We start from the raw sequence: 23,834 nt of genomic DNA on the forward strand, positions 1-23,834 counted from the left end.
TGCATGTGACTCTTTACAATCTTTTTAAAAATTAAAAATCATGTTGATTCAAAGCTGGTGCTGGGGGGCAAAATAACACCTCATTAACTTGGAAAACTAAGAGTGAAGTTTCTTTAGATGCTACAAATTAAAAAATATAACATCTGCATATTATATATGTTGTAATATTTAAAAAAATAATAATTTTGCTCAATCTTGACAGTTAAAGCTGTAATGTAAAGGACTAAAGGCAGGAGCGGAACTTCTTTACACTAACATTAAGCGTTTCTATTTTAAAGTATTTTAAATGAATTCCTCAAATTTGCATTTCAGTACGTAAATGTTTTGACCATGCACTGCTGCCCTCCAGTGGCCACATGTGATATATGCTCTAACAGCTGGTTGAATCATTTATTTACTTATAAATCATTTAGTTATTTACTCATCTGACCAAACATTATTTAGTCATGACACACATGAGTCACAGAAACAGTCAACTTTGTCATTGATTCCAAACTAATTAGTTAAAGGTAGTGAAACCTACTGAGTACTGGCCAGCTCAGATTTAGACTCAAATAATGAAAAAGCGGTTTTCTTTAGTTTTGTACATTTTTCTTCCTTTTTAAAATTAAATATTTACTAGGCATTACATTTTTACTCGACACATTTGATTATTTATTTCGATTTCAGAAAGTTTTACCTCAATCTCAACCAATCATTATTTATATAGCGTCTTATACAATCAAAATTGTTTCAAGGCGTTTTCCAGAATCCCAGGGCCTAACCCCCAACAAGCAACAGTGGCAAGGAAAAACTCCCCTTTAACAGGAAGAAACCTTGAGCAGGACAAGGCTCATGTAGGGGGACCCTCCTGCTGATGGCCAGCTGGGTAGAGAGAGAGGAGAGGGGAGAGGGGGGAGGACAGGTAGAGGATAGAATGGAGAGGAGAGGAGAGGAGAGGCACAAAGCACAGAACCACATACAAAAAAAAATTGTACCACAATAATACACTATTAGTTGTGTATAGTTAACGTTATATTTAACGTGATAAAATAAACCTGTAACGGCAAAATTGATGCTTTGAAATGATGTAGTAGAAGTTTGGTTGTTTTTTCCAGCACAAATATTGTTTTGTGATTCTGTATTTCCCCTCCACAAATAAATATTTAAAACATTTTAACAGGTGATGGTAATGGGTATTTAAAATAATGTAAAGATATTTATTCCACTTAAAATAGGCAGTATTAATCCTGAGTTTAACTTTATTCGGACGAAACACTTCAATCGCAAATTGACTCAGCCGGTTTGTAACTTTTAGAGGCTAGGTGCTAGCATTAGCACCAGGCCTTGCGTCTGTCCACTTCCTCGCGATTGCTGCCAGTTTTCCACATGATCATTCATGATTTCCGAAGGTATAAATATGTCTTCTTATGTCAGCCAATTTTTGTGTTTATAGTCTTCTAACCATTATATAAGATTAATTATTTTCTAAACACACTTGAATAGTTTTGCTCAGGAGTTCTTCTTCGACTCTTTTTCTCTTGTGGTCACTGCTGTAGCAGCGCTGTGTCGCCACCTACTGATATAGTTTGGCTTTGCGACTGCAATCATCTTGATATGAAATAAATGAATACAGCAGACTGTGAACACGCGTTTTATGTGGAATTCAACGGGCCCAAACAGGACATTTAAAACTGTGGTGGTGGCTGTCGGAGAGCATTTTTTTCTTTCAGTTAAAAAAAAAAACTTTTTTCACAGTGCAAACTTCTCCATGTTGCAGTCCTCCAAACACCGTATGGAAAACATTGGTTCGTTTAGACCTTCATTCAGTATCCCTTGTTCTCAAAACCAGTTAAGTCACTTAGATATTAGTGCAGTACAATCAGTAAAAATCTCAGACTCAGTCATTTCAAAGAGTTGTGAAATATTACAACTATTTTCACATCTGCACGGAGTGAAGGAGGCTTAATAACTGCACAAGTAATCCTGAATGTTGACACAAAGAAAACATCAGAAAAGGCCAAAAGTGCAATAAAGCTGAAGGTTAGTTTTCAGATAAAAAGGATATTACAGTCTCACACATAGGCACACAGAACAGTTGAGGGTTACGATACTTCTTGTGCTTCCACAACTGTAAGGAAAATCAACAGAATATTTCACAACTGAAGAAAAACATCTTACATATAAAAATTGTGTAGAGTCCTAAGATATCAAAGATCTCTAGCTCTCATTACACAATCAGCACAAGCACTGGTGGTTTCCCTTGGAGACCTCCTCAGAAGAATGTATGATGTTGGGGACAAATCCACTCTTGACACCCTCCCAGCCATTCTGGATTTTGATGTCTCCGCTCTGGATTAGCAGGAAGATGTCCCTTGTCAGATCCACAAAGGCCTTAAGATAAAGAGGGAATCGCAAAATAATTCAAAAAGCAAAATCATTTGGTATTTTCAAACCACGGAGACCTTAATGTCATGAAGTATGAATTATTATTTTTATCTGACCTTCTCCACGTTGATAGCGTCCAACACTGAGGTCTCCACGTAGCACATCCTGAAGGTCCCAACCAGCTTTTCGGCCTCCTGCCGGTGACCTGCCGCAGGGCCTCCAGGTCACACTTTTGGCCGACCAGCAGAAACACAATGGTGTGAGGCTAGACATGGCTTTGGGCCTCCTCCAACCAGTTGTGGACGTTTTGGACGTTTTTTGTTGAAGAGCAAGAGGCCACCAACTGAGTTACGATAGTACGTTCGAGTGATTGACCTGTCCAGATGCACAGAGAGACAGAGAGAGAGACGGACGGACGGACAGAGAGACCGACCTCACTTCCACTGTTTTATTCAGCGACGATGAATAGAGACATCACTACCTGAACCTCTCCTGACCCGCAGTGTCCCAGATCTGAAGTTTGATCCTTTTGCCCGGATCGCTCTCCACCAGACGGGAGAAAAAGTCCACCCCCACAGTGGGATCGGACACCTGGGCGAATCGACCCTCGGTGAACCTACGGATCAGACACAATTTGCCAACTATGGAGTCTCCGACAACAATCAGGCAGAACTGATACAGCCATATAGTCTCCATGACTCCCCGCAGGTCAAATCTTTGGAAAAAAAAAAAAAAACAACCAAAAAAACCCCATCATCAACTGTATAAAACAGAACAATGGCTAATTCATATCTTTGAGGATTAAACATCTAATTTTTGAGGATGTATGTTTTATGTTGTATCATGCTCAAATTCATTATTGATGGTAAACTAAACACATGTGTTTAAGCACAGATTAAAGGTTGGTTGCATCAATTATTCAGACCTTTCTGTGATTTACAGTTTGCTGATCTAATATCTCTAGAGGAAAGAGGGCAAGGCCACTCCCCTCCCACCCCTTAAACACTGATGGAGTTACGTTGACTGGAGATTGTTTGTTTTCACACAAAAATGCCTTGAATAAGCCAAGGGGGGTCTCGGCCAGAGGAAGGCCGTGTAAGGCTTGCACAATCCTTAAATCATAATAAAAGCACAAACTATTGCTTGGCCAAGGCCTACCTTAAAGCCTCAGGTTTTCAAAGCCCATATTGATGACAGTACTTTAAAGATGATCCTCCAGAGAAGCAGCTGTTGTTTCACTCCTGGCAGCCACAGGATGCATCACACTAACAAGGCCTCATGTTCAACCTGAACACCTGATAGCAGCGGGGATCCGACTGAGCTGTGGGTTAATGTGGGAAGACCAGTTTGCTTTTCCCATCCACGGAAGAAAATGCAGCGGGGAGCCGCAGCACCTCGCGTAAACAAATCACCAGCTCCAGCATCATTACCGTACTGCACGCAGCGAAGCGCAGCAACGGTCCTCCTGCTACGCCGACGCGTTCATGGCCTGGTTTATATATAAATAAAAGTGCATTGATTGCCGGTCTTTGAACGCAGCATCCCGTCGCATTTGCGTCAGAAGTTGATAGTCACGTTGAAACAGGCTGACTTCTGCCTGCTACCAGAGCAAGTGGATCCAAATGCTAAATTATACACTCAGTGTGTGTGTGTGTTTGCGTATGTGTCTGTGTCATGGTATACTAACATTATGCAATGTCCAGGCCAGCAGGGGTGTGGGAGCATGACCCGCATTTACTACCAGAAGGAGCGCTGACGGATGTCACCATAACTTCCAACGTCAAGGCGGTGCTGAAGTGATAGTTGTACAAGCTTACAGCCATCTATGCTCAGGTGACTCGGGACCGAGATGCGTGTCTGCTTAAACTCAACACCTTCTGCTTTGTCAACTTGTTCAAAACCTCTGCAAAGGTGAGAAAAGGGGATTTCAATAGTGGACCATGAACTAATGATGAAAATAGGCCTTTGGTTGCATTTATGAGAACTCAAACACACAAATCCTGTCTGCCAACATTGTTAATGAGAAAAGAGCCAAAACCAGTAAGGAAATTATGTAGACACTTCATTTTCCAGAGACTGGTCTGAGGTCAGCACCAAGTTTGTCTCGTCTCTGGGAGACACTAGTGTGTAAACAGTAAAGCTCACACATTAGTTTCTCATTAGCTTAACACCAAAATCAGACAGGTGAGATCCTTTTGATGTATTTTTCGGTTTGACATTACATTAGGAGTAAAAGTAATTTAAGAAAACATAATCTGCCCCTAAATTATTTAGTAAAAAGAAAAATGCGGCAACATTTGGTCTGACTGGATCCGAGCTGTTAGCTGATGCTGCTACATCCGATCCGCGGTGCCCCATGTGCAGAGGGAAATGATCACCCTGCAGAACAACAGGGGACTTCAGTGTCTGCAGGAAGACTCCAACATCCAGGAGGCAGCAAACCACCTGGTGACCAACCAAAGTCCCCAGAGCGGGAGCCCAGCACCCTGGGGGCCCCAGAGCCACCAAGGGGCTCCTCCACTGCTCCTCGTGTGTGAAATGATGATGGGAAACAAACAGGATGTGAAGCTGAACAATATTCTGCTCACATGTGCAGTCGCCATGGACGACACCTGAACTGAGTCAAAGAGACGTTTTAAAGGTGGAATTAACATGTTAAAATAATCAAATGTTGCTGATTTTATTATAGTCTGGATTGGAATAGACAGTCTGATGAAGTGGGGCTCAAACTCTGCTGGGGGATGTGTGTTATATCAAAGGTGTGTGTGTGTGTGTTTGTCTGTCCGTGCGTGTGTGTGTGTGGTCAGGGTAATATTGCTGCAATAGAATGATGCTAGAATATAGAAGAGTTCCTTCAAATATACAAGATTACATTCACAACATTTTCATCGCTTTTCCTCACATGTTCGTCACTAACACAATCTCCCCAATAGCCTCCTTCATCTACTGCTCCTTGAAAATCGATTGTATAGAATCTCATCAACCCCCCCCTCCCGTGTGATGATGCAGCCTTCTGCTTTAAGACCCCCTCTTCGGAGCCGCAGCGGCCTCCTCCTGCTGTCACCTGATTCATCTACTGCCATTTTACACAAGTTTGAGTGACAAAAAAAGATCGGGGCTGGCCTATCGGCAACCTCACCACAGAAAAACACCCTTTTGTGAGGAGAGAAAAAAAAAAAAAAAAAATCAAAGCAGCCGAGGCTGGATGCAGCAGCGCAGGGAGCCGTGCACGTCAGAGAGGTGCCTGCACACATTCAGAGGAGAAACCGGCCGAAGGGCAGCCAAAAACCCACAAAGGACAATGCTTTTATATCGGCTCTGAGGGACACGAAGCCTCCTTGCGGGCGATGCCGCATAGATCTGATTCTTTGCCATTTTGGATCCGCTCGCCCGCCGCTGGCAGCAGCTTTTTCAGGGATTTATTGTGCTGTCCTCTGATTTAAAGCTCAATATCACTGACTTTTCCTGACAGAGATCCGCATCTTATTCTCGGGATCATCATGACGCCGTCGACTGATTTTTAGCTGCTGGCCTGTGTTTGACCGTCTGCTGGTTTATTTAGCCGCCGCATGAATTCTCCCATCGGATTCTCACCGGTGAACGCTGCTGCCCTCCTCCTCCTCCACCTCCTCCACCACCACCTCCTCCTCCCCCTCCTACTCGCAGAGGGCACTACCCTCCTCCCTGCAGCCGCTAAAGACATTTTGATCATCCGCCCCGGTTCCCCCCACCACTCGACCATCGCACCGCCTGCCTCCTCTTCCTCCTCCACCAGCACCAGCACCACCTCCTCCTCAGAAACATGTCGGGACAGTCTCTGACAGACCGGATCGCCGCCGCGCAGCACAGCATGACCGGTTCTGCCATCAGCAAAGCCGTCTGCAAGGCCACGACGCACGAAGTCAGCGGACCCAAGAAGAAACACCTTGACTGTAGGTTAAACCTTTTACTGTACATATCGTGCATGCGTTAAGCAAGCCGCCGCCGTCTTTCCTCACAAAGGGCAGCTTGTATGAACAGCATCTAGTGCACCCCCTCTCTCCCTTTGCCTCCCCCCTCCTTCCCTCTCATCCGGCCCGTTCCTTTGACGAGGCACCGTCACATTCCCATAGACCGCACTCCGGCTGCTGTAAAACGATTATTCAGGTCTGTGCATGTCACTTAGGGAAACAGAACACGTTGCTAGGGGCTAATAATGGTGCAACCAGCGGCTTTACATTGAGGGCCCATCCATTAACGCCACTATCAGCGGTAGCTCCAATCCTCCGGGGACGCAGGAAGTGGCCAGAACGGGATGCGCGTTTTTTCTCATCCCGGATTCAAGTTCAGTGTCATGTCTCCAGGTGTGTTATAAGCAGTAATGAGCTTGATGCTGCTGTCAGAGCTGCTGGAGATGCAGAGAGACCGAGAAGGTGTTCAAATCCAATGCTGGTGTCAGTACAGCTCCTCTGCCTCCACTCAGCTGGTTACCATGGTGTGAGAGCTGCAGCACAGCCAGGACCAGGCAGAGCAGAGGGACATTCACATGGACATGCTGGACACCCCAAGCGGGGGCTTCTGCAGCTCATCATGGTCACACAGGAGCTGAGGAGACATGGTGACAGGCAGGCCGGTGAGCAGGCAGGTAGACAGAAAGACAGACAGGCAGGCAGACCCAGCGAAATGAGTTGCTGGTGGGGGTGTGAAGTAAAAGGGCTCAAGAGGTAATCAGCCAGAGCATCAGATGTTTGCCAAAGCGCTCCACACCCAGGCTGTCAGCAGTCTGGCAGTGGGGGGCATGCTGCCCCACAGGAACTGCCTGCGTCCCACTACTGCCGCCACGTTAAGAGGAACTCAGGAAGAACCTGACGTCATGATGCTGCTGGGGAGGAAAGGTTCCTCAGCAGATTAATGCTGAGCTTCAGTCGGCTGTCCGGGTAGGGATGTGGGTTATCTAGTCCTGATTGTTTTACGCCTGCGTCATGCTGACAGTTCTCCATTAGCACCACCCAGTCTGAAGCTCAGCTATAGTAATTTAAATCATATTTCAAGGTCTTTACCAGTGACAGGAACATAATGGGTGTTTGCTGGTAAAAGGTCTGAAGTGACTGTTTTAACAGACGGTAGCAGACCTTCAGTTCAGCCAGGATGCCAAGCTCCTTCCACCACCAGTGGGAAGTCTCAGAAATGTCAAAAGGGTCCAAAAATACACCCAGAACATTTACATGGCAAACCTTTATCCATCAGCTAGATTCTAAAAGGCGCCACATCAGCGCTCTCAAGGACAATTAGGTTTCTCTCAGAGTGGGTCAGTTTACTGCAGAGGTGATTTTATGAGGCACTTATGCTCCCAGCTGCCTCTGGTTCTGGTTCTGGGGGCTGATGGAGTAACGTGTGGCGTTCTGGCGCCACTGACCACCCTTAGCAAATGTTTTATTTTAGCAGTCTGAGGGTGATCTCTTCTTCCTGCCCAGCGAGAAGCACGTTCTACAAACAGGTTCTGAAACCAAAACACTTCTGCAGGTAAACCAAAAGGAACATCAGTGTGACAATGTCAGGCCATGAGAGGCATTTGAGACATTAGCAGGATGGTGTTCACCGCTTCAGGAGGAGGAGCAGAAATTAGTGTCACGTTGGATTTTCTTCCAACTTTCTCAGAAACAAACAAACAAAAGAACTACTGGTTTTTGCAGAACATGAATGTTCCTTGCTGGCTGTCCAAGATGTTATGGAGCTGAATAGGAACATTGAGGAAAGGCTGTAGGTGGTCCAAGATGTTTTAGAGGTGAGGAGGAATGTTGAGGAAGGGCCGTAGGTGGTCCAAGATGTTCTGGAGGTGAGGAGGAATGATGAGGAAGGGCCTGTCTGCACATGAGGATTCAGCTGAATTTGACATGCTCATTGAGGCTCATCAATGAGTCTCATCATCATCTGCTGCAACAGATGCTCCACTCTGTCATCACAGGTGGTCTTGTTGTCATAAGAAGGTGCAGAAAACCTTGAGGGTTGTGCTTTTTTTCGCAAATTTCCAAGCTTCGGTAACACTGCGATTCTAATGTTTGCTCGGTTTTCCAGACGATGTTTCCTCCAGTTGGTGTTTATTTCATGGCGTGCGGCAGTAAATGTGTGTGTGTGTGTGTAGGGGGGGCATCAGGAAGTTACAGTCTAAGCTGCACACAAGCCTTTAGAGTAGCTGACATGAGGCAGAAGCAGCTCAGTGATCCTCGGGACAGAGCCGTAGATGTGGGTAAAGGCTGAAGAGAATGACAACAAGGACATCACTTGGCCCTTTCTCCAAAGGTAGACCACGATAAATCAAATGCTATTCAAATGGGGGTCCCCATTTTTTGTTGCCATATGATATCATGACCTTGACAGAGTGGACGATGACACAAACGGCCAATGCTGATTATTTACCAGCTCCATAGCAAATGATGAGCATGACAGAGAGAGTAATGGGGTTTGGCTGTGGCTCGTGTATGGCTGAGATAGTGGAGCGTTCGGTGACAGGAGGCGGATTTATCACACGCGCAAGAGTAATCAGACCAGAAACGACCTTCTTGTCCGCAGTAAGTTCTGAGTCAACTGGAAATATGTCTAGTTGGGTGTCCTTGTTGTGATTGTGATACATTTCCAGTGGACCTCTGGGTGCTCTACAGTGCGGAGACACACAGGACAGATCAGCTCCACCAGAGTTTCATCGGTTTAAACTCTCACATTTACGTATGTTTAAGTTGCTCTGATCTTAAATGACCTACTGACCTCTGACCCCGCTGACCGGCAGTTTGTTTTAATGAATATGATGTATTTCCCTGATCTCTGCCTATTCTCTCCTCTACCTGTCCTCCTCCTTCTCCTCTCCCTCTCTACCGAGCCATCCATCAGCAGGAGGGTCCCCCTACATGAGCGTGGTCCTGCTCAAGGTTTCTTCCTGTTAAAGGGGAGTTTTACCTTGCCACTGTTGCTTGTTGGGGGTCAGGCCCTGGGATTCTGTAGTGCCTAGAAACAATTTTGATTGTAACAGATGCTATATAAATAAAGATTGATTGATTGATTGATTGATGGATTGATTGATTGATTGATTGATTGATTGATTGATTGATTGATTGATTGATTGATTGATTGATTGATTGATTAAATTTCATCTGAATTCCACATGACAAAACTGACACTTCATCCAAAGTCGAGCCCTTGAACCTGTTTATTTCTTTAACCCACGTACAAGCATTCATCAATCTTATTTCTAATCATGCTATTGATTTGAAATAATAATATAATTGATTATGCACTTTTTCCTTCATGGACTGCAGCTTATCAATGATCCCAGCTGGTATCACCCTGTCAATAGTTCATCAAATGCTGCTTTTTGACACTGGCACGGGTCACTGCTAGCATCTTAGCTGATGAATGACCACACACAGCAACACAGGTGGGTCCAACACAGAAACCATTGTGTGTGTGGTTATAGACAGGCAGCAGCTTGACAACTAAAATATTGCTTTCAACAAGCTCCTTTCTGCTCTGCCGCAGCGACGCGTTCTGCAAAATGACACAGCTGCTAAAAGATGGAGATAGGGCCATTTTGCCAGTTTTTCAGCAGCGTGCTGACATTATTTACATCATTAAGAATGAAAAGATATGAGCAAACTCTTCCTTAGCAGATGTGCCAGCAGTCATTCAGATCTAAGGCACTAGCACTAGCATTGTTACACATGTTCCCCATGTAACTTTAGCCGCTAACAGGCTAAGCTTAAAATCCCTGCTGGGAGCAGTGAAGCTTCCAACAGTTGATTTATTTACCTCCCAGACTGTGGACCATAGTTCCACTTTTATAATGCCGTCAAAGCTTTTCTAGAATGTGTGTGCTCTTCCTCTGTAGAAGAAACATTAGTTAGTCAGAATCAATATGGTCTTATTAATTATTGAGCCAGACAAAATACACAAACCATTAACAATGGACGCGTCATGACTTAACACTACTGTTGTCACAGTTTGAGATTGAATTAGCAGGTAACAACTCCCAGTAATTGTGGGATAATTGCAGTAATTCTACCTCTTTTCTCCATCCTCTCACTTCTCTGTCATTTACAGCTACTGGAAAGATCCCAGATTTTCTTCAGTGAGCATGTGAAGACCATAAAAAAGAAAGCCGCTTGTTTGTATTTCAGCTTTCTTTTTTATTGAAGTTTTAGAGATTTGAAGCAATTAGGTGCCTTTTGGTGATTTTGCTGTTGATTTTGCTGCCGATTCTGGGTTTGACGGTATCAGATCTCACCTCTGATCATGCATCAGTAACCAGCTCAAATGCTCCATCTCCTCTTCTGAGGTGATAGCGTATCCTGTCCTGATTGGTTCCCATTGTGTGAACAGCCCCTATGTGAAATAATCCGTTTTTCCTTTATTTGGATGCCTGTATTAATGGAGTTAAAACACATGTGTGTTGGTTCATGAGGACTCAACCTACAACATCTGGGCGGTTCTAAATCCCGATTGAGTGTTGCCATAGAGCTGCTGCATTTACACCATGCTTCTCTGTTTTGTGCCCCCCCCAGACCTGATTCACTGCACCAATGAGCTGAACGTCAGCATCCCCCACCTGGCAGACACCTTGCTGGAGCGCACCTCCAGCAACAGCTGGATTGTGGTTTTCAAAGCGCTCATCACCACCCACCACCTCATGATGTACGGCAACGAGGTGAGCCCCCAGGCACGGCCACAAGCTTCAGCATTCACACCCATGCTGGGCAAATTCAGATGTTTATTATCTTCCATGACAATAATAGTTCTCAGCTATTAACTGATTTAACGAGAGTTAACTACTGTCTGCCTGGGATAAAAACATTCACTTCATTTAGATTCTTAGCAAGAATGTGTTAAATAAATATGGGGATTTGTCCCATTTTTGAATAACAATGATAAAATCTTGTGTTCTGGACCCATGATGGAATCTTACTAAATTAAAGATCAATCTATTAACCTCTGTAATAATTCATAGATAAATTAGTTTTGCAACAGGTGAAAAACTGTAAATACAACAAAAATGTCATTACAACCAGCATCTTTGTTCTGTGGGCTTATGCACACACACACACACACACACACACACACACACACACACACACACACACACACACAAATACTGCAAGATAGTGAGTTTGCTAATCACTCACTCTGCGTGTTGACATTTTGCTTGCTAGGTTGTAGCGATTCCTCTCCCTTGAAGCGTGTTTCTTTGATGCATCTTCTTCGTGTCAGATGAGGAGCGACAAGGTCTCCGGCTGACATTTGGATGGTCGACATGAAAAAGCAGCCACATTTACTCACACAACAGGAATATCAGAGCACTCTAAAGACCACAGCAGAGTCAGGCTGCGTTTAAAAACACAGCGATCAACAAAAGTCGCCATATTTTGGAGTATCTGTCAACCATTCAGCTTTGACCTGATTGGGGAAAAACCAAAAATGCAACTCTTCTTCCACTTTTGAATGCTACTAAAACTGAGTCTAGGGATGTTATAAATGTTACCAAGTGGGTTTTATACAGCTTATAGATCTTTTACTCTAAAGATTATTGCTATTTTGCCGTTTTTCCACAGCCACGAGACTTAAAATCGCTAACTGAGGACAAGGAGGCAGATTTAAACGTGTAAAAGAGTATCAGATGGAACGTGTTGGCAGGTAAACCTTCAGGTGAGACACTAACTCTCTATCTTCCATCTTCCAGAGATTGATGCAGTACGTCGCCTCCAGAAATGCGCTGTTCAACCTCAACAACTTCCTCGATAAGGCGGCGCTACAAGGTGATTTAAGGCCGTCTGGATGCTCGTAAACCAAGCAGTGACTTTATGTTGGAGTCTCTTTGCCCCAATAAGCTCATTTTAAAGTCCAGGAGCTCTAAAGCTGCTGTTCGGAATTTAAAAAAAGACAATAAACAAGCCTTGGGGTAGTGAATGTTGCCAAATGGAAAGAGAGTTTGCGGTCTTGTAATGCGTGTTTTAACTGCAGTGCCCCCTGTCTGTCTTCCAGGGTATAAAATGTCCACTTTCATCAGACGCTACAGTCGTTACCTGAACGAAAAAGCAACATCCTACAGAACAGCAGCCGTGGACTTCACCAAGATGAAGAGAGGGTAACGATCTGCAAACACGTCTGAGCATCAGATATAAACTGGTATCAGACCTGCACTGACATCAGACCTGTACTGGTATTAGATCTGTATAGACCTGTACTGGTATCAGACCTGCACTGGTATCAGACCTGTACTCATATCATACCTGCACTGGTATTAGATCTGTATAGACCTGTACTGGTATTAGAGCTGAACTGGTTTCAGACTTGGACTGGTATCAGTCCTGCACTGGCATCAGACCTGTACTGGTATCACACCTGGACTTGTATCAGACCTGCACCTGTATTAGACTTGGACTGGTATCAGACCTGCACTGGTATCAGACCTGTACTCATATCAGACCTGCACTGGTATTAGATCTGTATAGACCTGTACTGGTATCAGAACTGTCCTGGGATCAGACTTGGACTGGTATCAGACCTGTACTGTATCAGACCTGCACTGGTATCAGACTTGGACTGGCATTAGACCTGGACTGGTATCAGATCTGTACAGACCTGCACTGGCATCAGACCGGTACTGGCATCACACCTGGACTTGTATCAGACCTGCACCTGTATCAGACCTGTACTGGTATCAGACCTGTACTGGTATCACACCTGTACAAATCTGTACTGGTATCAGACCTAGACTATGCGACCTGGACGTATAAGACCTGGACTGGTATCAAACCTGCACTCTCTGCCCATTTCACGCCTGTTTGCTGTTGCATGTCCTTCCGCCAGGGCCGATGGTGTGATGCGCACAATGAACACTGAGAAGTTAATTAAAACTCTGCCCACAATACAGAACCAGCTAGATGCGCTGCTGGATTTCCAGGTAAAAGAGCAGGAAAAGAGCAGCCATGGTTCTGATCTGGACCTGCTTCATCTCACACTTTTCCCTTCCTCAGCCCAACTCCAATGAGCTGACCAATGGCGTGATCAACACAGCCTTCATGCTGCTGTTCAAAGACTCCATTCGCCTTTTTGCGGCCTACAATGAAGGAGTCATCAACATGCTGGGTGAGTCCTGGGGTCCTGGGTCAGGACTGTTTGTGTTCATGCAGTGAAACATCTGAGTGGGACTCCATCTTCGTCAAAGACAGCTCCACTACCATCTCGAAGCTGGACTGGAGCAGGAGCAGTCCCTGCTCAATGTTGATGTTTGGAGTGACGACTGAGGCTTGACAGTAGCGTTTGTAGGGCAGAGGCATGTTTGCAGGGACATTTGTGTCTCAGGTGGATGCAGCAGAGATGCTTCCAGTACATTTTAGATTTCATCCAAAGCTCAAACAGACATTGAGGAATGGTCCAGAACCTTCTACCGATGTCTCTGGAGTTCATATAGTTCTTCCTTCCAAAATTATCTATGACATTATTCAGACTTACAGCATTTGGTCGTACTAAAGATTCTTTTGTACATGTTCTTGTGATGCACAGAGAAATACTTTGACATGAAGAAGAACCAGTGCAAAGAAGCCCTGGAAATCTACAAGACTTTCCTCAACAGGATGACCAAGTTGTCTGAGTTCCTGAAGGTGGCAGAGGTAAGGTCTCCGTGGTGCTGAGAGGAATCAGGAAGAGCAGCAGCCAGAACATCAGTCCGAGCAAGTTTCCCAGCTCAATCTGAACTGTCGAGGAACCATCCAGCTCACACTGTGGAGACTTGCTCCAGACTGCTGATTCCTGTGGACTCAGTCACCTGATCAGGTTCCTGATCAAGTTCAAGAAGGACTCTGAATCAGTCACCTGATCAGGTTCTCGAAGGACTCTGAGTTAGTCACCTCTTCAGGTTCCTGATCAGGTTCCCAAACTACACTGAGTCAGTCACCTGATCAGGTTCCCGAAGGACTCTTAGTCAGTCACCTGATCAGGTTCCCGGAGTCAGTCACCTGATCAGGTTCTAGAAGGACTCTGAATCAGTCACCTGATCAGGTTCCCGAAGGACTCTTAGTCAGTCACCTGATCAGGTTCCCGAAGGACTCTTCCCCATAATCTTCTTATCTCTATCCCTTGATTTCCCGCAATTTCTGTGCTGGGAGGGTTTTACTCCTTAACTGTGGTTACTGCCTGAGCTGTAGCCTCTCAGGAGCCTTCCAGACCAGGGACCCTCACGTGCTGCCTGATCATCTGCCTGCACTGCATGAACAACCCAGCTCACTTACCCCCCCACCCCCACCCCCACCCCCACCCCCAAATATCCCCCCTCCCTCTCTCTCTCTCCCCTAGCCCCCATTCCAATAATCAATAAGAAGGTTTGGGGAGCAGCTGAATAATGTTGACTTTAAGCTCTCATTCATTTTACCTGTCTAACCCAAAACAGTGTTGTCTGTGTCCCCGTCCTCCTCTCTGTCTTTTCAAAAGTCAACATTAGTTTTGGATGTTACTTTCCTCTTCGTCATGTGACCTGTTGTCTGCCCTCAGCCTTGTCAGTCAGTCAGTCAGTCAGTCAGTCAGCCAGCCAGCCAGCCACCCAGTGCTCTGCCTTCATATCAGTGTGTGTGTGTGTGTGTGTGTGTGTGTGTGCGTGTGTGTGTGTGTGTTTCTGTGTGTGTGCCCCTATATGTGCCTCTTCAGAGCCTTTTAGTGTGTGTTTATGTGTTTGTTAGTGTGTGCATGCTCCCCCTTCCTCTCCTCCCTGTTGTCTTTCCTTTGTTTCCCTCTCTAACCACTGCATGAATTAATGAATGCCCGGGTTTGATTCTTCTTTCTCCTTCCTCCTCTTCTTCCTCCTTCACAAGCCTCTTCCCTCCTTTTTTGTATGTTTTTGTTCCTTATTTTTTTACTACATTGGGTTTCTCTTTTGGTTTCATTTGCCCTCCTCCTCCTCCTCCCCCACCCCCTTCTTGTGACACAGCGAGTTGGGATAGATCAGGGCGACAGCCCCGATCTCACACAGGTCAGTCTACATCTCATCTCAATCAACCACTCAGTCAACCAGTATTGAGAGTCAAGTCAATCCCATAATGCTTCATTTTTAAACGCTCCCGTTCCCTACTCACCCTACAGACCTGCCCACACTGCAGCTGCCCCCTTCCTCCTCCTCTCTTCTCCACTCTCCTTTGCCGTTTTTCTGCTTTTCCTCTGTGAGTCCAGAGTAGAGAAACGGATCAGTGATGCCTCTGAGTAGCTTTGAGCACAATTTGCAGGATTCTCTCCTTTTTTATATCTGACTCATTTTTAGCACCAATTTCACTGAGGTAAGAGAAGGCAGCGTTCATGAGGTCCAGAGATAAAAGCAGATAAAAGTAGTCTGGATTGTATTTTTCACAGAACTTGTAGGACTTTGCGTCATTTTTAGGGTTTGTTACACAAACGTCAGCTGTGTCAAATCCGATTTTTTTGCCCTCATGAGCAGTGTTCCAATAATCTTCCCAAAGAAAACTTGTGTCCCGTTAGCTGTGGGGAGAGCAGCGAATGGCTTTAATCGAGTCGTTTTCTGCAAGTCTGACTTGGACAGGTGTGCATAACGCCCTCATCAGCACTACACATCATGCCAGTAACTCCAAATGAACTTCAGAGGTTTTTCTAATCAGGACACAGTGCTGCCTTTTCAAACTCACCTGCATGTCTGTAGTGCTCATGAAGACCTTATAGGCCCTTGTTCAACCACATTGAGCTCCAGATTTGTGTGTTTTACTTTCAAACAAACTAGAATATTCTAGATGTCTCTGGAGAAGGGTGTCCAGAATTCTCACTTTACTCTCTTTCCCCCCTAAAATGAGTATTTGAGTAATCTTTTCTTTGCTTTGTTGCGTCTGCATCGTGTTTCCTGGTGCTGGCATGTAAACGTCTGGGTGAAATCCAGGGTGTCACATGCACAACTCATCCATCTTTTCTGTTTTTGATCAATAGTGCCACCCATCTGCTGAATGTGTACACCTGGTCGTTCACCAGAGGTTTACATCTCACCGAGTTAACTTCCTCGGCTTCCAGCGGAGCGTGATCTGTTCTTCAAATGTCATGAATAATTGATTCAGAGCTTCCCTGGAAACCACAAGTTAACTCTGGATTTCTGGGTTGTGGTTCCTTCGTGTGTGTTTATGAGAGAACTTGTGCTGCTGGCTTGTGCATGAGCTCATTAGAGGCTCCAGAGGTTTGTCTGTGGTGTTTTGGTCCTGGACCCTGCAGGAAGGAGGCTGTGCTCTGTCGTGACCCGCCGGTCCTGCCTGCATGATCTGAGGCTGATGTGTGCATGTTGGTCAACTAAACCTGATGAAACCAAATGCAAAAAAAGCAATTTTTAAGATCTGAGGATGGATTCTTAACATCTCTTCCTGCTTAGTGTGTAAGAGTTTACATGAGATTATGGGAGTGTCAGACAGCAGCGTGTCCAACTGTTTCAGTTAGTGGTCCTTCTAACTTCTCCTCCTCAAACCCATTTTGCCTCCTCAGGCCCCCAGTTCTCTCTTAGAGGCTCTGGAGCAGCATCTAGCCTCCCTGGAAGGCAGGAAGCTCAAGGATCTATCCATCGCCAGCAGGTATCACCAATGTGATGCATCATTCCTGCCGGTTTTGGGGAATGATGTGCAATATTCCAGCACCTCCACAGCAGCACCATGGCAACCAGATGTAATCTGCACCCACTCAACCCAGTGTTTGTGTTTCCATCCCAGCACATTTGGTTCAGAATTCCAAACCAAATTAGAACAGAATCTTTAAAAAAAAAGCTGCTGAGTGACAACACTACATAAACTGTTCACTTGTGAAAAGTACCAAATGGACTCATCAGAATCATCAGGATCGCACATTTGCTCTTAGAAACCCTGACAAGGGTGTGGAACTTGAAACCAGCACATCTATTATACTGGAAGTTCCTCTTTGAACCTTTCAGCTACAGTCAAGAACGCTGCAGACTCGTGCATGTGTGTCCCCCTCTTAGATCCAGCACTTTGTCTAGTGCAGTGTCCTCTCTGTCCAGCACTGGACTCTCTCTCAGCTGTATTGAGGACAAAACAGAAGACAACAGACTGCAGCAGCACAAGGTGAGACACAGCTCAACGCTGATACAAAAACACACCTGTGGTGGGATGACTGCTGCTCTGCCTGTCTGTCTGTCTTCCCGTCCGTCCATCCTGTCTGCCTGCCCACCTGCTCGTCCTGAGTGCCTGTCCGCCTGCCTTCCTGCCTGCCTGCATGTCTGCCTGCCTGCCTGCCTGCCTGCCTACCTGTCTGTCTGTCTGTCTGTCTGTCTGTCTGTCTGTCTGTCTGTCTGTCTGTCTGTCTGTCTGTCTGTCTGTCTGTCTGTCTGTCTGTCTGCATACTTGCCTGCCTGCCTGTCTGTCTGATGTAGAAAGATGCAGTATTCTTCATTAAACTGCAGAAACCTTGAGAACAATTCAAAAAGAGATAAAGGAAGCATAGAAATATGACTGGAGGGTTTTCAGTGACCACCGACGCTTCTTTCAACAAACTACGCAGGATGACGGCCACAAGATGAACGATATTCAGACACCCAACGCGTCGCCCAGCACCCAGTCAGTGGGCAGTGGTCACAGCAGCGGAGGAGCCACAGACCTGTTCTCCAACTCAACCATCGTACCGGTCAACAACCAGTGAGTCCAGCTTCCAAAGAGCCTCAGCAGTAGCACTTTGATCATCTGTCAAGCTGAAGGACAGAGATAATCAGGGCAGCTTGCTAAAACAATGAAATAATAAAGAACCATTCAATTCTGAATATTAACTTTAATGAAGATCTTCAATTCAGAATCATTTTGAATTGTTATCCCTCTGGTGACGCCCCATCAGCATTCTCATTACTAATTAGTGTAGCTTATTAACCCTTTATTACTGATCTTATGTTTACAGTTGAAGTGTGTTCCTTGCTGATCTGTTCAGGAAAAGCCTTTGAGTCACCGATGCCGTTTTCTTCCTGTAGTGTTGCAAACCTGAGTGGTGAACTGTTCACCCTGCAGCCCAACTTCAGCCCCATCCAGACCACACACACTGTGTCCAACAACAACAACAACGCCTGGGGAGGTGCATGTGCGCACACACACGCACACACACACTCACCCACCCACCCACACACACACACACACACACACACACACACACACACAAACATGGTATAATGCAGCAGTAATGGGTGAATAATGCCAGGATGTGTTGTGACACTGATGTTTTGCTGTTTCCTGCTCCTGACTCATTTCACTTCTTTTTTCCTCCTATGTTGCTATGGCAACCTTTAATTTCAGGTGACTTGCTAAAACCAGCCCCCCCCCCCCAAATCCACAGTCCTGGGGCCCCACTGCACTGTGGGAAAATGCTGCCGGGCGACTTGGACTCTTCATTAGCCAACCTCGTTGGAAGTAAGTTGTCTGTACCTTTGTCTGTTCCTCCAACCGTTCTTCTGTCTGTCCCCCCATCCGTATTTCTGTCCGTTCCTCCATCCATTCCTCTGTCTGTTCCTCTCTCCATTCTCCCACCCATCCCTCCATTCACACCTCAGTCTGTCCCTCCATCCGTACCTCTGTCCGTTCATCCCTCTCTCTGTCTGTTACTCCATCCATCCCTCCATCCATCACTGTTTCTGCCATCCTTCTTTCCTTCCCTCTCAGCTGACGGTAAATTTTTCTGTCCTCCTTTTAGACCTTCAGTTTGGGGGGACGCCAGCTAAAAAGTGAGTTTTGGAAGACATCAGATGGTAACCTGACTCGGGTGTGGCTGGAGGCTGATTTGTCTCCTGTCCTGTTTAATCCCAGACCAGAGCTCCAGTGGAGCCAGCTGGTGGAGAAGAAGCCGACAGGAGGGGGCGGCTGGCAGTCAAAGACAATGTGCACCAGCACCAACTGGACTCATGCCACCCATCCCATGGCGCCTGCCCCCATGCCTGTCCCTCAGATGGTAAAGCCTTTATGTTTGGTACATGCAGCTTTAGTCCCACTTGCGGCTGTCCTCCACCCCCTGTTGTGTCAGCTGATGCATCTCTGGACAGACGAGGGGATGTAACAGCAGTCGGTGTTACTCTCCCAGGAATGATTGCTTGTTAACTGCTGCAATCCACCTTCGGGTGTAAATTTGCCCTAAAATTGATCAAATAGTCTCTTTTTTCCCACTGTTAAAGGTGTGTGTCCTTTCTGCTCAGCTTTACTCTTCTACACCGCTCTTCTATTCAATCTGAGATCATCTGTTAAATTTTGAAATGATTGGCCTCTCAGTCAGTCACTCATTTAACATTCAGGAAGGTGGCGGCTTGGTTCCAATCATATGAATAAAGTTTACCTCCTCAGCATGAACATTCCTTTTTTTCATTCCTTTTTCTTTAACTCCCACAGAATGGGATGATCTACACTGGCTACGTGAGTACTTTTCTTCCCTCCTCCTAATAAATTCTCTCCTTTGTGCCTGAAGGCATCCAGAACATCTGATTTGGATGGTTTCTATCACATTAATTGTGATGGAAACAGGATGATTCCAGCATAAAGCTGCACTGGCGCTGGTGTTTGGAACATGTTTGAAGACATCTCAGACACTGTGACAGAACCAGAACTGCTGTCACTTTCTTGCCCAGACTAAGACTTGTGGTCTTTTATCCCGCCAGGCTCCAGCACCAATGGCTTTTCCTATGACAACACCCCAAGTGCCTGTGTATGGAATGGTAGGGCACACTCCTATCTCCCAGCCCCTGCAAGGCCTGTCTGCTCTGTACCTGATTATATTCTGTCTCCTTCTCCACATGTTGTTTGCCCCTCACAAGCTCCCTCCTCAGATGAGTCATCAAATGGGGGGGGTTCCCATGATGCCCCCACAGCCTGTTATGTACAACCAGCCAGTCCTGAGACCCACCAACCCCTTTGGGCCCATACCAGGGACCCAGGTACAAAGTGGGAAGTGCTTCATATCAGTTGTTTGAGTTTAAACCATTGATGGGGGTAAATATTGAATAAGCAGGTTATTTACAGGTTAAAACAAAAGAATAGTTGTTTCTTTAAATCTGCAACAGCAAAAACACAAAACAGCCAAGAATCCCAACTGCTGCAACCATTCCCAATGACATCTCAGAGTCCCTCAGGATCAAATCATTCTAATTTGGCCAAATGCTGCCTTTATCAACAATGCTGTGAATACTAATGTGGTGAGATTCAGCAGAACAAACAAGTGTATTTTGATCAATTAGCCCCAAGCTAAGAATAAGGAGATGGCCTAGTGAGCACTCGCTCTTGCTGGGGATGGGTTGTTCTGCTAGTCTAGGGGGTGGCGGGCTGGTCAATCGAAGCTGGCACACTTAAAAAGCTGTTTAGTTTAAATAAATTAGTCTCATTCTCTCCCTCCTTGTGTCCTCTACAGATGCACTTCATGTAGGGCCGGCGTGGTAACTATGGCAACAAAGCTGACAGAAAAGGGAGGGATGGAGGGCAAGAGTCACAGAAAACACATCCAGTGCTGCAGGAAGGATGGAGCTGATGAGAAGGGAGGGGGCATCTGAATCTTGCTACCCTCTCGTCTCCTCTCTTTCGACATGAGGCTCGTGATCGTCATCAAATCTATTGTGTTGAGGCACCAACAGCCTCAGCATCAGTCACGCTCATCCTTGGTTTAATCGCCAATTGAAAGGATAATTATGACCCGGGAGGACACTGCGCTGACTGACAGCTCTGGGATCCCCGTCCCTAAGGTGACCCCCACCACCACCGTTCCATCAGTCTTGGGGGATCTGGATTGTTTGCTGGCACTTTACTCAGTGTGACCTTTGCCAAGGGCGTGCGTTTATGCAGGCGATTTTTATTGCGTTCCCCGTCTTTCGTTAACAACCGCCAGACTTGAGATGTGCTGGATTTGAATATGTGACCCCACCTTTTTTTTTCTACATTTCAACACTCTGCATCAGCATCAACATCTACTGAGACTTTTTAAGATCATGTTTGTTCATTGTTGCCAACTTTGTGTCCAGAATCCAGCGTGGAACAGTAGTTTTGGTGTGTGTGTGTGTGCGTGTGTGCGTGCATGCATTTCTATTTTGGTACCTGATGTCATTGCTGTGTTGGCAGATACAAATGTGTTACTGCACTGGAACTAACTGATAAAAGCACTGAGCCAGACCCAGGCATCACATTTGGATGTAAACCTCTTAACACTAACTTTGCTACTCGCTGTATAAAGTCTATTTTAGCCCCCCCATTCCCCCCCACCTGTGCAATATCACGTAACCTTGTCGATGTCAATCATTTGGAGGTAGTTCAGAGGCTATCTCCTACTGTCGTGTTCTTATCGTGTGTCTGCATCAAGTTTGTGTACAGTCATTTTGCTTAACTTGGATGGCCTGTTCCGTTTCCATGCTGCTCGAAAAGCAGCTGAAATGCACTGAGAGCCCGACAGAGAGCCCGGCTGTTCTAAGAAGGGCTGTTCTCAGTCTTGAGCGATTTCAACCCCAACTGATGTTCTTTGTGTGCTGCATTCAGCTTGTCTAGAAGAAGTCGCTGTGAAGTCCTTCACACTTCAGAAAAAAGTGGAGGAGCATAATTACAGCAGCATATGTCTCACTTCCACTTGGGGGACTTTGAGACACAGCTAACAACGGGAAGGCGGGGGGTTGCGTTAATGTAGCTATGAAAGGACAGCTAAAGGTCAGCTAAAGGAGTCACACAGGGACAAGAGCTGCCATGGTAATTATGTGTCCATCATGATCCTGTAACAGATGCAGTGGTGATAGTGATTCAGACAGCCAGAGGCTTTAATGAGATGCTAAATGTTAATGTGGCTTTTCTGGCAGACCCAAAGTCAAGTCAGACCCAGACAGGCTATATATATATATCTCACACATACACACACACACACACACACACATATATATATATATGTGTGTGTGTGTGTGGAGAGAGAGAGAGAGAAAGAGAGAGCAAAAATCTTCAAAGAGGGGACAAAGCTCTGCTGCACAAAAATCTAAAACCATTGCTGGGATGTACAGACAAAAGGGGCAATAATCATTCGGAGTTTGTTTTTTTAAAGTGGTGTTTGTTCTACGTACATGTACTGTATGCGTGTTTTTGTGCACATGCATTACGATGGCTACAAACTGGGTCGTGTTCCTCAGTTGGAGACTTCTAGGGTCTCTCCATAGCTGGTAGTGTGTCCTTACTTAGCGGTGTGTTACTGTACCTGTGTCAGTCTGTCTAACATCTGCTGAAGGTGGCTCCAGGATGAAGCATCTGCTGCAAAATTTCAAGAATAATCAGGAAAAGCTCAAGGGCCCAAAAATCAGACAGAGAATCCAAGCACGAATTAAAAGGTAAACCCCTTACCATCAACCTTTGATCTGCAGCTGCCCCCCGCCGACCCCGTGACTGAGCCGGCAGACCTTCTCAAAGAAGACAATTTACCTTTGGATTATTTTGGGATTTTCTTTTCCACTCTGCTCAACTTCTCCCCCAGATATTTGCCCATCAGCTAATTGCCCCGGCCGGATGTATCCTGGGCCACCCTGTGACTGTTACTGTGTCCTCTGTATATAGGTAAAGCCGTTCATGTGTTTTTAGACGTACACGCTGTAAAGTGATCAAAGCCCCATTGGATGACGTACTGTATGTTGAACAACTTATTGCTGTATCTGTGTTTGAAAGGTTGTATTTTTAAAGTGTCACCATCCAGGGAAGGGGGGGTTGATGTTTGTGTCCTCCGTGAGAAGGCAGGGAGGAGTCTGGTGGGTGGGTGGGGGTGGTGGGGTCAAAAGTAACTATCACAACTGGTCTATACCAAGAGTGTCTTCATCAAGGAAGAGGACAGGACAGGGTCTGTCCTCTTCGAAACAGGAACATTTTTTGCACCAAAGTCATCATCAAAGCGCAGCTTCTTCTTTCAAGGTCACTTTGGATGGATGATATCAGAACACAAAAAGGATTTTTTTCCCCATCCTTTTGTTTTTAGAAGCGATGAAACTGTCTTTTTTTGCATGACTAAATGTCGTCTTTTTATTGGCTGGTGTGTCCGGTAAACGCATGACCATTGTGTGAACTCTCGCCGACCGATGTTGAGATGAGATTTTTTTTTTTTTTAAACTTACCTCTGGACATGAACATTCATTGACATTCATAATCATCGTTTTACGATATCAAGTGTGTAACTGTTTGAAGGCTGCCTCACGCGCAGGAATGCGACTTGCAAGCAAACATCCAACTTCAAAGCAGTTACTGTAACTTCTACGTAAAACGACATGGATGTCAATGCCAGTGATCACCTAGCTAGCTAAAACATTGCAGTCTTGTAAAAATCGCTCTTTATTAAAGCGTTGCTATTTTCAATACGTGTGTTCAAACACTTGTTCCTTTACGTTCTATGCCAGCAGCATCATGGGAGGCTGTGATTGAGAGACAAAGTACTGTAATACGTGTTGGTCGTGGTGTCATGTTCTTGACGTGTTTGCCCAGTCTCGTCCTGTCTGT

General features: G+C 45.6%; 1 protein-coding gene and 1 pseudogene across 5 annotated transcripts; one reads left to right on the forward strand and one right to left on the reverse strand.

Annotated features, from left to right (window-relative positions):
* Positions 1–1,617: 1,617 nt before the first annotated feature.
* Positions 1,618–3,179, reverse strand: LOC101074508 (ras-related protein Rab-39B-like; annotated as a pseudogene).
* Positions 3,180–5,467: 2,288 nt separating this feature from the next.
* Positions 5,468–23,695, forward strand: LOC101080142 (phosphatidylinositol-binding clathrin assembly protein-like). Of its 5 annotated transcripts, none has more exons than XM_029847972.1 (19): positions 5,468–6,299; positions 10,899–11,041; positions 12,071–12,146; positions 12,373–12,475; positions 13,201–13,294; positions 13,368–13,479; positions 13,897–14,003; positions 15,314–15,355; positions 16,852–16,937; positions 17,339–17,441; positions 17,878–18,011; positions 18,335–18,435; positions 18,654–18,767; positions 19,048–19,078; positions 19,161–19,302; positions 19,734–19,757; positions 20,000–20,056; positions 20,141–20,275; positions 20,746–23,695. In XM_029847972.1, the coding sequence occupies exons 1-19, from the start codon at positions 6,170–6,172 to the stop codon at positions 20,758–20,760; spliced, it is 1,749 nt and encodes a 582-aa protein (XP_029703832.1). In that variant the 5' UTR covers positions 5,468–6,169; the 3' UTR covers positions 20,761–23,695. The 5 variants fall into 5 exon arrangements, with proteins under 5 accessions (XP_029703832.1, XP_029703836.1, XP_029703835.1 ...); XM_029847973.1 differs by having other exon boundaries at positions 6,170–6,299; positions 20,156–20,275; XM_029847974.1 differs by having other exon boundaries at positions 6,170–6,299; positions 17,378–17,441.
* Positions 23,696–23,834: the final 139 nt, after the last annotated feature.

The sequence above is a fragment of the Takifugu rubripes genome, chromosome 15, assembly GCF_901000725.2.
Source record: "Takifugu rubripes chromosome 15, fTakRub1.2, whole genome shotgun sequence".
NCBI classification, from domain to species: Eukaryota; Metazoa; Chordata; class Actinopteri; order Tetraodontiformes; family Tetraodontidae; genus Takifugu; species Takifugu rubripes.

Coding starts and splice junctions, on each gene's coding strand:
- LOC101080142 (XM_029847972.1), top strand. CDS start 6,170: ATGTCGGGACAGTCTCTGACAGACCGGATCGCCGCCGCGCAGCACAGC. Junction 13,295..13,367: donor ATGCGCTGCTGGATTTCCAG/GTAAAAGAGCAG, acceptor TCCCTTCCTCAG/CCCAACTCCAATGAGCTGAC. Junction 19,758..19,999: donor GGATGATCTACACTGGCTAC/GTGAGTACTTTT, acceptor TTATCCCGCCAG/GCTCCAGCACCAATGGCTTT.